Raw genomic sequence first — 13,323 nt, 5'->3', positions numbered from 1 at the left:
AAAAAGCAGCAGCCAAAGAGACAGGAGGAAAACCAAATAAAGGGGGAGCAGGGGGCGATTTATGACCAAATGCATCACCTGCTGCTGATAGGTCAGTTAAGATGAGAACTGAAAATTGAACATGGGACTCAGCAGCATAAAGATCCCTGGTGACACTGATAAGAGCCATTTTGATGGAATGGTGGGATGGAAGCCTGGCTAGAGTGAGTTTAAGACAGAAAGTAAGAAGAGAGAAATCAGAAGAAGTGAATATAAACAAAATTATTAGGAGGTGTCTTCCTTCAAAGGAGAGTAAAAATACAGCGGTAGCAGGCAAGGGAGATAAGGTCATGAAAAAGTTGTAAAGTGAGATAGCACATTTGTATGCTGCTGGGAAGGGCAGAAGAGAGAGGAGAAAATGATTGGAGCAATGTCCTTGTGTAAGTAGGTCTAAAGGAATGGAATCTTGTACACAAATGGAAGGACTGGAAGATGAAAACTTCATCTATGGTGGTGACAGGTAGCAAGACTGCAGATACTCAAACTTAGGTAGATGTGGTGGTGAGAGTCTGTGGAAGTTCCCTTCTGATCACTTCAGTTTACTCAGTAAATTACGCAGTAAGCTCATCAGCAGAGCATAAAGATGGGTAAGAGTTCTGAGGACTGAGCAGCAAAGTAAAGGTGTGAAATGTCTTTATCGAGAAGCATCGAGAAGCACAGTGGAGGGAATGGAGTAGGGACATATAAGATGACTGTGTGAAAACAGAAGGGCCTACTTGGGGCTTTGGAAAAGGAATCTGTTTCAGAATCATGAATAGAGCACCACTGGATTAGAACAGGCAAAACCTGGAGGACAGGAGGAAGACCAGATAGGAGGCTACTTTCGTAGCCCACGAGAAAAAGCCAGAGAGGGATACTGCCTAAAGTAGGGCAAGAGCATCTGGAGGACAACTGAGGAAACAGACATAAAAGTCATTGCAAAAGCAGAACCAATGGGACTTGGAAAGCAATTCGAAGTGACTGAGAAAATGAATGGCGTGGAAGAAGGCCCGTAAGTGTTGCGCTAAAGTGAACCGGAGGGTGGCAATGCCACTGATAAACTAAAAGAACTATTTCACTACTGCAAAAATTAGTAACCGATTGGTCAGCTGATTAAAGGAGTAAGTATCATTTGAATGAAGTTTGAGTAAAGAGAAGAAGAGTTTAAAAAACGATTTAAAAGTTTGATTAATGTCAAAGAATGTTTGTTTCTGTCGTTGTTGGTTTGGGGTGATTAAGATAAGACAACTGAGTTGCAAATTGAGGGGCAACTGCAGAAAGAACAGAGCTTTATTTGCTAAAGGAAGGAAATGCAACAAACATTTATAAAATTATTTTTACAGAAAGTTTTATGCCAGGCACTATTCTAGGAATATCATCTCCTTTAATCCTAAAAATAATCATATGAAGTAGACCCTCTTATACCTTTGTTACAGTTATGGAAAATAAAGTGTAGAGAGGAGGTATCACCTTCACAGGGTAATGTGATTAATGGCAGAGCCAGAACTCAGCCTCAAGGCTGAATGACCCCAAAGTCCAAGCTCTTAACCACTACACAAACATGCCCTGTAAAATTAAGGGCCTGGAAAAGGTAATATAGGTTGTTTAGCTTCCGAGAAGAGTTTCAGAGCTAAAGATCTCAGAGGTGGAATCATTCCAAAGAGTGACACAGTCCAAGGTGTAGTCATGCTTATAATTAGCTAAATACATGGACGCAAAGGTCAGAGTTCAGGAAACCAAGGAACTAAGGGCAACAATGCGATGCCAAGGTTATCAATGTAATAGCTGAAATCACCAAAACGAATAGCAAGGGAAGGGTCAAAAGGATAGCCAGATGCTATCATCATCATGGCTGGTCAGCAGATAATAGACTTTACAAGAGAAAGGGTTGTTGAAAGATGGTTCAAAGAATTTGACATAGAAGGAGCAGCAGGAAAGAGGGTATACCATAGTACTAGGAGGAAGGGCTGAAGAGAGTGGGAATGTTAGGACTTGTGACAAGGGAAAAGCTGGATGCCAGCTCTGGCTAGACAGAGGGAACATTAAAGGAAAAGTTTAAAGATAAAGGGAATTTGTACTCATTCAACAACTTTCAATGACTAGTGGGGTTGGGGGCGGGGTGGTAACAAGATGTTCCATTATGGGCAGAGTAGAAGGGTCTAGATTTCCAGTATTCTTAACCTCTTCTTTTGGTATGGGTAAGGAGACCTTTGAAACTCTTGTGGACCTTAACTCAAAATGAATAGAGATTCACAAAAAAAAACCTGCCATGATAAGTGGGACAGAATTAGAAATTAATGAATCATGAGTCAGGATCTCCACTTCTCTGATCAAGCAAACCAATCCAAGATGGCCCAATGCCTCATCTCTCCCCTCTCTTGGTATAAACTGCTGAATAATCAAAATATTATATTTATTATCTAATATAAGAAATAATCTAGATCACAAGCTATAAAATATAAGAAGTGTGCTAGAAAATATAGATGGTATGACTGTTGATAATAGAACAAACTTGGAGGAATTTCTTCTGTCCCCTCTACTGTTTTGTTTTGTTTTGTTTTTTTACACTCTGTCCTCCCAACTCTATTTCATATACCTAACAAGATACTTTATATTGTTTTCAGAAAAGTGGACTTAGGCCTGTTTTGCTTTATAGAAACAGAAACACAAATTAGGTAGTTAAAAAATTGATTCAGTGTGCCACAGACTACTGAATACTAGAGAACAAAAATAAGTAAGACAGCCCCTGCTTTTAGGAGCTCATAGTGGAAGAGACAGACATATTATAGCTCAAAAAGACAGATGCTTTCGAAAACAGTTCTGTTGTATCAACAAGTTTCTGGTCTCTCCTTTATGTGATATAAACACAGTCCATACAAACAGCCCTACTTAAAACCCAGTGCTATTCTGGGCACATGCATTTTAAAATTACAACAAAATCAGGGGATCTAACTTACCATCATTTTTTCAAAGAGATCCAGTACTTCCTTTTCGGACAAATTCAAAGATCGTTCATCATATAATGGCTGAGCCGCTGGAAACTCACTCATCGCAACTTGAGAATCAATAGGATGTTGGATAAGAGGTTTTTCTTTTTTGACAGTAGATTTTCTAAAACTTGTAATTCGGTCACGCTGCAAACAGAAAAAAACAAGAAGCCCTAAGGAGGAGATCAAGAATCACGAACGAACATGAAGAACTGAAACATCAAAATAGCACTTAGGATAATATATATCATTATTGTCTTTTGACAAAATGTTATTTTAAGCAGCAAGCTCCAGTTAGAGATTGTACTATTTTGAAACCTTGAAGTAGCTCTGCAGCCGCAGAAATCTAGGGAGTGAAAAGTATTCCTCAAAAGTAAAACTTAGTCCCTTGTCATTTCTGTTCTGCACAGTAACTAGGTCAGAAAAGTCCGGCCTCAAAGTCGTGTGGTGGTTTGAGAGAGAACGTGTCTTTGGCGGCAACTTTCAAACTATGAGAAAAAAAGAAAGAAAGAAAAGAAAAGAACATCCAATTCTAAGGGGGAAATTATAGTAACGTTTCTCTTCTTCAAAGCGCCAAAATAATTGTGACAAGTATCTATGAATACTTTGGCAGTGTAGTAGTAGAATATAATGGTTAAGAGCATGGACTCTGGAGCCAGACTACCTAGATTTGAATCTGCAATTTACTAGGTCAGTTACCCTGTGCAAATTACTTGGTCTCTCTATGACTGTTTCCTCATCTCTAAAATAGGGATAACAAATTAATGTATGCAGGAGGAAGGAAGGAGGGAAGGAAGGAAGGGAGGGAGGGAGGAAGGGGAGACAGAGAAAGCAAGAAAGAAACAGTTATTGTGAGATTTAAATAAGTTATATGTTTAGTGTACTTAGCTACTATTTATTACTATTGTTGTTGTTGTTACTATTACTATTATTATTATTACACACACCTTTTTCTTCCCTAGAAAGTGGGACAAACAAGGAAGCACAACAAAATTAAAAACATTACCTTTTTGTCCTGGAAATATAACATAAACAGAAATATCTTATTCCTACAAATACTACTATGAAGAACTTGCTATTTTATGGATATTGACTTGGAACCATTGATTCCACGTACAATCTCTAATGATTAGCTTGCGATTTCACATAAAGTGAGTTAACGACTCCACTTGCATGTAAACAGGCCATTCTGTTTTAAACCACAGAACACTGGACATCAAAAATTAGTAAGGACCATAAAACTGAACACAACTCAGTTTTATTCTGGTTTCTGTTAGGAAGCACATGCATACTGTCAGCTCACGTTAAACAAGCAGATAATGTTAGATATCAGGACAGTGCCTCGTCACTGCCACGTTACCAAGTCCTTATAAATCACTTCAACAGTACAAAAAGCATCACAAAAGTTCTTACCACAATTATGTCAACTTCTGTTGACCCCCCATTAAAAGAACATACTTTTTATTTCGATTCAAAGAACACTTTTTTTCTAAAAGGTGTACTTTGAAAGAAATATGAGCAGTTTTAAGTAGCTTATTTAGGATTCCAAAAATGATCTTAGTACATGGTTGCTTACAAAGAGATTATGTAAATCATAATATTTTAGAGCTGGGAAGAAACTTGAAAAATCACCTAGGCCGACTCTCTCATTTCGCAGAAAAAGTGACTCGCTAAATTCACGAGTCCCTGGTAGCCCAGTGTTCACATAAAGATTCATTTCTTCGAATCACCTTCTATATTTTCATATTTTCTTTTAAATTTGAATGTCTTTGAGGAAAATTAAGTTAGATTAGATATGTAATATAACTCAAACAACTCAAGAAAAAACATTAAGCAATCCCAAATAAGCTGAGTACATAACCAAGAGTCAAATTTCACTAAAAGATATGGTGGACACAAAAGCATTTAAATATGCAATCGACCATTAAATCAACATATCTTTGTTCCCTTCCCTTCATATCACTTAATATTTACTTTTGCAGTGTTGGCTTTTTTACTGAGTAGCATTATTTACATATATATTTGATCTTCCACTATGCCCTTCACTTCAATCTAGAAAATTGGCTTTTGCTTTCAGCTATATCTTGATAAGAAAATAAAGTTAAGCCACATACTTTCACTTCCTTAAATCATGAACGATATTCTACATTATTTGTAGACAGGTAATTTCACAAAGAAAAAATACTTAAAATACCATATTTTAAAAGTTTAGCTATAAAAGGGCACATTTAAATTTTAAGCCCATAACTTTTAATAAGTTTTACTATGATAGACTCAGATCAAAAATATTTGAGGATTTTAAGTGTAATACCACATTTCTAACATAATGAACTTAACTTCCTTTCCATTTTAAATTAATTTCCTTTACTGTTAATATTAATGCTTAACATATTCAGAGTCAATTTACATGGCTATTGAGAAAGGAAATATTTGTGTTTTCCAGAGTTAGATTTATACAGATTTTTTTTAATTGGCTAAGGTATATATCAGGATGGTAATATCAAAATTATTTTGAGAACACATACAATTGCTTATGTGTATATCAAAAAAAAGAAAAGCCACTCTATTGACAATTCTTCCATCTACTGTACTTTGTAAACATCTAGGCTTTTTATAACTTTACATATATCAATGCTTTAATGTCCACCCACTTTAATAAAAAGGCAACATGCATAAGTAAGGTAATAACATGCTACTAAGTCCACCTTACCACATCATCTGCCAAAGTTTTTATTTGAATGTTCTATTAAAACCAAAAAGGAAAAAAAAAAAAGAAATACCTGTCAGATAAGAGAAATTCATAGATCAAACAAGAAAATAATTGAATGATTCTCATTTTTTATTTTATCAACTATAACTCTTCAAAGAGAATTAGAAACTTTAAATCTATAAACACATTCTTTACAAAAGAAAAAAACAACTTATTAAGGATTAAAAATGAAGGTTTGGTGAAGGAGGTGTCTCTTCGTTTTTGAAGATGACTCCCAAGTTCCCAAAGTCAGATTTGGATCAGACATCACTACCACAGTGCTCAAACGTGAGAACAGATATAAAAAAGTCATAAGCCCTTTCAAGATTTTTCAAAGTTTTAGAATGAATAATCATATTTTTGAGATACATAAAACTTTTAAAAACATGAACAACAGGAAAAATGTCGCATTTAATAGTAATGACATATAATGAAACAGCTCAGTCTAGAACTCAGTTGCATCTGATAGATAATTTAATGAACACCTTATAAATATTCTAGATAACATTGAACTTACTGATTCTGTTAATATATGCCCATTTCTCAAAAACCCCAACACTTCCTTTTTTTTTGCATGTGGTTTTCTACTTCTAATGTTGAGAATCATTGGAAATGGTATACTCTAGTTAATAAAATACAGTGGTTAATAAAAACTACCACGTAGAGTACAAACAATACTGGAGTAATAAAGCAATATTAAAGTAAGCAAAGTAACAGTTAACAATTTAGTAATCTTCCAGGATTCAGAAGATACTTCAAGATCTTACAATAACATACAATCAGCATGAAAGCAGTTATTATTATATTATAAATATGTTGAAATATGTTGTAGTGCTAGTTAAGAGATGTGATTAGGAAAGAACCATATTTTTTTAAATCGCCTGTTAGGAACTGAAATTAACCCTTCTGCCACAACCTGTATGTTTATTTCCTACAACAGAAGCTGAATGATGTACATCATGCATGCTCACATCCCTTTTAACTAAGAAAAATATGGTCGTATCACTGGTGGGGAGAATTCCATTAAGAGTTTTAAGTGAGAATTATTTCGTCACAGGATCTCATAAAACTGTCTTCAAATATCACCAGCTAAATGCTGTTAAAGATCATCCTCCCCTCCATCAGTTGGGACAAATATACTATTATATGTGTAGTTCTTTTTCTACTTTTAATCCATCTATTCCCTCAGGGATTTACACTTCTACATCTTTGTACTATGTCTTCATCACATCCTGCTGACACAAACCCCAATCAATCTTTACTGCCTAGAAAAAAGAAAAGAAGGGGGATTACTTATATCAGAACTGAAGCCTTTTTAAGAGAGATCAGTTCACCCTAGGACTATCTCTACCTGGTATTTTCTCTTTAATTTTCCCAGTGGGATACAGAAAACTGTTCTATGCACAGTGACAAGCTTCATGATTTCCTGTCACGTAAAATCAGAGTGAGAAATGTCAAAGTCTCAAAAGTGCCTCAACTACCCTGCTACCATCCAGATATGTACTTGTCCACCTGTGTTATTTATTAGACAGATTATACAGTTCTTCAAGCAACCCCTGCTTTTCTTTTCTTCCCATCCTTTGGGGTTATAAACTCAAGATTGGAAACATATAAATCTTCAAAGTGAATATGTAAATTTGGGGAAAATAAGATTTTAGTCAAATTCTCTAAGTTAAGGTACACATATGTCTCGCATGCCTTAAGTCTGTATCTCAACTGAATATATGTTGATAGTTTAATCATGGGGGACAGAAAAAACAACAACAAAAAAGCATTGCTAGCAATAGTTCCACCTTGTCTTATGGGAAGAGACTTGAGTTTTCTCCTCTTCTCCCACCTCCACTCTCTTTTTTTTTTTTTTTTGAAATTAACATATTTTTTTCCATATTAAATCCCACAGTATGGAGTTAGACACTATTAAATTGGATGAAATTTGAGATAATCTGGTCAAAACCTCTCAATTTACAAATGGTGAAACTGAAGCTTGAAGAGGCTAAGTGACTCGCCCACGGACCACAGATCTGGTTGTCACTAGATACTAACTCTTAGTCAACATATGACCTCTTCAGGTGGTATAATTAAGCTGTAGGATATTAGGGTTGAACTACTGAATTGAAACAGTTCATGGTAACCTCAAATTCACAGATATGCCCCAAGCCCCATCAGTTTCACTTTCCTTTGGGTAACTGCCTTTTGCCATCATTACCAGGGGGTCAAGCATCATCCCGAAGAGCATTCCCCCGGCAACCAAAGTCCTTCCCTAACACGTCTTATGTGTCACCTACTAAATTCATTTTGACCAATATACACTAATGTTCTTCCAGCGGCTGGTTATTCTTCATATACAAACTATATACAAATTTAGATTCTTTGGTCTTTCATAATTCTTCATTCCTAATTATATCTTACTACTGCCACAATTGTAAGAATCAGAGCTGTTCTCTCAGCTCTCTAGGTGGGTAATAGGAGGGAAAATAGAGTAGGAAAAAGCGGGTATATAATTAATAACCCAGTGGAAACACTACATGAGCACCAAGGGTTGTCACAGAGGGTTAGGACAGACTTTCAAAAAAAGGGTCATGTTTATGGTAATGGTACCATCCAATTTTAAGACTTCCGTGTCACCTTGGTCTCCTCCCTCTCCTCATTCCCTACAGCCAAAACAGTTGTCAAGTTCCATGGTGATCTTTCTGCAGTTTCTTCTTCATTCCCGCACAAACCATCCCAGTTTAGAGTCTAATCACTGGCAGTAGCCTCCTAATAATTACCTCTGCCACCATTCTCTCCTCATTGCCAAAGTCATCTTCTTCAAGCAAAGATCTGGTTCAAGTCACCATCACATCACCTCTTCCCTAGATTTCTGTAAGAACCTCCTAACCTATCTCCCTTTTTCCACCTTTACCCTGCTATAGTTCATTCTGAACACATTGAGGAAGTGACAGTATTAAAACCCAAGTCAGTTTGCAGCCAATTAAACCAACCCTGCTCTTCTCCCCGTGGGGGCCCCGTGTGCAATGGCTGCAAGCAGCAGCCTCCTCAGTAATGTATGCAGCCTGTTGCCTGTATGCGTTGCCCTAAGGGACCCTGGAGACAGCCCTTTCCAGCGGGCATTCGTGACCGGCATGCTGCCCCCAATCTAGGCTCCAGACAGGTATACGCGGTGCCTTTGGAAAGCCCCAGGGCACAGTGGCCAGGGTCCACATTGGCCAAGTCATAATGTCCATCCGCACCAAGCTGCAGAGCGAGGAGCACGTGTTTGAGGCCCTGTGCGGGGCCAAGTTCAAGTTCCCTGGCTGCCAGAAGATCCACATCTCCAAGAAGTGGCGATTTACTAAGTTTAATGCAGATGAATTTGAAAACATGGTGGCAGATAAGCGGCTCCTCCCGGATGGCTGTGGGGTCAAATACATCCTTAATCGTGGCCCCCTGGACACACGGCGGGCCCTGCACTCATGAGAGCCTTGAGGATGTCCCCTCCTTACTCACGTGCACCAATAAATCCTACTTTTCTGTCAAAAGAAAAGAAAAGAAAAGAAAAAGCTAAAGAAATCTGAATAAACCATGGACTTTAGTCAGAAAAAAAAAAAAAAAAAACCCAAGTCAGATCATGTCACTCCTCTGCTCAAAACTTTCCAATGGTGCCCTATTTTCACTCCCAGTGAAAGTCAAAATCGTTACAATAGCCTGCAAGGCCCTATGGAGCTGCATACTCTTCATACTCCTCTGACCTCATCTCCTACTACAGTTCCTTTCATTCACTCAGCTCTAGTCACAGCAACCACCTCACTGTTCCCCAATAAGGCAATAAGCCACATATACTGTCACTTCCCTCTACCTGGAATGCTCTTTTCCGTTATCCATATGCTTTCCTCCATCACTCCTCCCCCTTTCAAGTTCTTGCTCAGGGAGACCTACTCTGTCCATCCTATTTAAATGGAAACACCCACCTCCTCCACACTCTCCTGACCTGCTTTAGCATGCTCTACTTTCCTTTTTTCAATAAAACTTACCACATTCTCACATACTCTGTAATTTATTTTTGTCTGTTTCTCCCACTAAAAATGTGAGCTCCATGAGAACCAAAGTTTTCATCTGTTTGTTTCAGGGATGTACCCTTAATGCCTAGATCAGTGTTTGGCACACAGAACTCAACAAAAAACTATAAATGACTATTACTTGCCCATCTGTATTCAGTGGCTCCTGATGACCTACAGAATAAAGACTAATACCCTTAATATGGCATTCAAAGCCCTGTATTATTCAGCGCTAGGCTACCTTCTACGTCTTCCCTCAATGATCTGTGTGCTATGGAAAAATGGAAATCCTTTTCCCACCGCATGCCTCATTATGTCCTGTTTGTGCACCCACTCTTCCCTCTACTGGAATGTCAATCCGGCTAGGTACCTTTCTATTTCTAGAGCGTCCCTTGAGTTTAAAGTTTGGTTATTAATAAACCAAATGTGGACCCATGGTCAAAAATGGAGGAGAACTATGCTTTGTTTAGTGTCTTCTTAAAGACTATTTTTTCCTAAAAGGCATCTTTAAGAATGATAGAGCACCTTAAGACAAAGAGGAAATTATATTCATGTAAAAAATTATCCCAATTACTTGTAATAGAGAACCATAAAGAAAAACACTGTGCTTATGATTTCTTGATTTACAAGTTTCATTCAACTACAGACTGGATATCCTATAAAACCATGCACATTTGACTGATATGGATATTTTTCTCATAGATTTCCCTCATGGAAAACTCTGCTGTCATAAATATCTTCTTGAGACCATTACTTATAACTCTACAACTTTTCAGAAAAGAGAGACAAATGTAGTCTATTGAAAAGAAAAATCTTTAAGGACATTTGAAGAGTTTGAGTTTAGGAGGGGGCCATTTTTGGCCACTGCACATTAAAAATACATTGAAATTATTGTATAAATTACACTTAAATTATCTGCAATAGAAAATAAATTATTTCTGGCACACAACTGTTTTTATACATTAGTCAAAAAAAGAGAAAGTTACAAAAGGAGAACAATAACAAAAACACCACCAACATGAAAAAAGTTCAGAGAGCTGTAAAGAGCTATCTCTTTGACAAGATTCAATCGCAGTCATTTTTATGTGAATTGACCTGTAAAACATTTTTAAATGGTTGTATTAAGGTACAGTCTCATTTATAATGATGTTCTACAGGGACAAGCTCTCAAATTTTATCTGAATGTAATTTATATAGGTGCATGCACCTCTCTCTCTCACACCACTTGCAAGCAGACAATATGGATTTTACTCCTGTGTACAAACTATAGAGCTACTATGGAGTTAAAACAACAACAAAAAATGACCAAAAAAATGTTTATTAGAGTCACACCCCTGAATTAAAAGCACTGACTAAAGTCATTTTAGTAAGTTTTTATTGCAAATCTAATGATAATGGTCATTAGGATGAGGGCATATTACACCAACGAGTATAGTGACCGTATATTTTCATTAAAATCAACTCTAGAAAAGCAATACGCTTGTGAATTAGGCAAGCAATTAGAGTTTATTAAACTTCATTTATGATCAGTTATATTAAGTATAACTTACCACAGTACTCTATGAGTACTGCATAATTATAAAAGTTTCACTCCAGAGTCTCAACCCCTTATGAATAAGAGAAATGGATGATTTACTTATAAACTCTAATGCTGAATTTCTGATTGAAATGCAGGAGCCATTATTGCAAGAAAATTAAGTTTTAATTTTCTCGATCAGGCAGAAATTAACAAAAACAGCAAGATGTAAAGATTCGACTCTCTTATGGCTAATGTTACATGGTAATACAATGTTTTATAAACATCTTGCAATTACTCCAGTACCACAGAAATTGGACAACTGAATTGCATACAATTCAAAAGTCTCACCACCAACTCAAAAACTTGGCCACACTTCTTTGACTTTGACTATTTTCTTCTCTTTTAGAGAAAGTAAGTTCGCCATCACAATAAAGATGAAGGGTCAATTATTTACCCAGCTTAAGTTTATTAATCTCTAAGTAGGGCAGGGCAATATAATATAGAATAGCATGTTCAATTCAATTGAACAAATATTTGAGCATCTACTATGCACCTGTTCAGTGCTGGGCACTAGGAATACAATCATAAACAAGATAAGCATGCACCTTACAGAAGTTGTAGTCTAGTCAAAGATCAGATGAATGAAAGAACAATCACAACAGAGAAATTCTGAGAGCACTGTTCGGGTGGTACTCTATCATAACCTCCATATACTTTCCAAGTAAGAAGGACCTTTAAGAAAGGCCATCCATCTCAACCACTGATCCAGGGTTTGAAATCTCTAGATGACATCCCTGACCAATACTTATTCAGATCAGCAGCAGTCACAGAAGGAAGTAATTATTCTTTAAAGTGCTGCCTTTCAACTTTTCAGATCCTGGATTCACCCTGAACTTTACAAATCAGTAAGACCAATCAAGACAATTCAAGGCTATTTAACCATCTGGCAACCAAGCTGAATATTCTGTTCAGCCATTCAAATCCCTTTACTATGAAGATTGTTTTAGTTGAGTACCTACCTCTCCGTTGTGTTTGTTTCACCAAAAAAGGTATATATAATCTGATTTTTAGAACTGAGATCAATGTAGATAGAGGTTTGATTCTAAGAAGACAGGAGGAAAAAAAAATCGGCTTTCAAAACCATTGAACTATTACTGCCTGTATTTAAAATTACTCTAAAACATTCTTTCATCTCCTTTCTAACAGTAAGGGGAATTTTCAGACACCCACATGTCCTCTTAGGCACTGCATTCTTCCATCAGTATTAGCACTTCCGAATAGATGATAGATCAGCTGGCAGTGTGCGAGGCACTGGGATTTAAAGAGACATGGCCCTGACCTCAAAGGGCAAAAGCCTAGTAGTTGAGAAGATGAAGTTACAGGCATTAAGCTCCAATTCTCCACCTTACTTTGCTACTGTGAGCATCTCAAACTGTCCATTTCATCATTTTAATAGAGCAATACTTTTCTATACTTTTCTATATTTGTAACCAAAAGGACACCATCTCAGAAGCACTGTCAAATCAAAAGCCTCAAATCTGAACCCACCTGAGCTCTTGGCTATTACAAATCAGAATTCTTTCCACCATTTTTACAACAAGAAAAAAATTCCTTTTGGGGTTTGCTTTTCAAGATGCTCTTTCAATATAAAGAACAAAATGTGCATCTACCAGAAATCAAATATGACATCACAGTATAGGGCTTCAGTTTTCTTCATGAAGCAAAAGACCATGTTAGTTCACTGGATAAGTTTCAGAAATCTATCACAACAAGTTCTTCTCAAGCTTAAATTAATTGTCTTGCCACGAACTTCAATATTTAACTGCCAAGAGGGGTGTCTATGATATGGAAATCCAGCAGTCTCTTCTGTGTAACAAGAATGTTCAGTAAGGACTAGGGGTGAAGCGCTCAAGAAACATATGTTTTAGAAAACAAATTTATGGTTACCAAAGGGGAAAGGTACGGGGTGGGGGAGATAAATTAGGAGTTTGGGATTAACAAATACAAACTACTATA

At 36.9% G+C, this 13,323-nt stretch overlaps 1 protein-coding gene and 1 non-coding gene across 5 annotated transcripts in view; one reads left to right on the top strand and one right to left on the bottom strand.

Moving 5' to 3' along the window:
* DIAPH2 (diaphanous related formin 2) overlaps positions 1–13,323 on the bottom strand; it is an 857,286-nt gene that overhangs the window by 793,851 nt on the left and 50,112 nt on the right. For 2 of the 4 annotated variants that reach the window (XM_059909954.1, XM_059909955.1), the window contains exons 2-3: positions 5,716–5,748; positions 2,976–3,152 (exon numbers count right to left, since the gene is read on the bottom strand). In XM_059909954.1, coding sequence (XP_059765937.1) covers positions 2,976–3,152; positions 5,716–5,748 — 210 coding nt within the window. Of the gene's footprint in view, positions 1–2,975; positions 3,153–5,715; positions 5,749–13,323 lie in introns of those variants that run through there. The other 2 variants (XM_059909956.1, XM_059909957.1) reach the window with 2 other exon arrangements.
* On the top strand, positions 8,716–8,850 carry LOC132358043 (small nucleolar RNA SNORA70). Its single transcript, XR_009500401.1, has one exon. It is a non-coding gene; the product is annotated as a small nucleolar RNA SNORA70 (small nucleolar RNA).

The sequence above is a fragment of the Balaenoptera ricei genome, chromosome X, assembly GCF_028023285.1.
Source record: "Balaenoptera ricei isolate mBalRic1 chromosome X, mBalRic1.hap2, whole genome shotgun sequence".
Lineage (NCBI taxonomy): Eukaryota > Metazoa > Chordata > Mammalia > Artiodactyla > Balaenopteridae > Balaenoptera > Balaenoptera ricei.
Note: the sequence above shows the minus strand (reverse complement) of the source record. Positions and strands in the feature narration are given on the sequence as shown.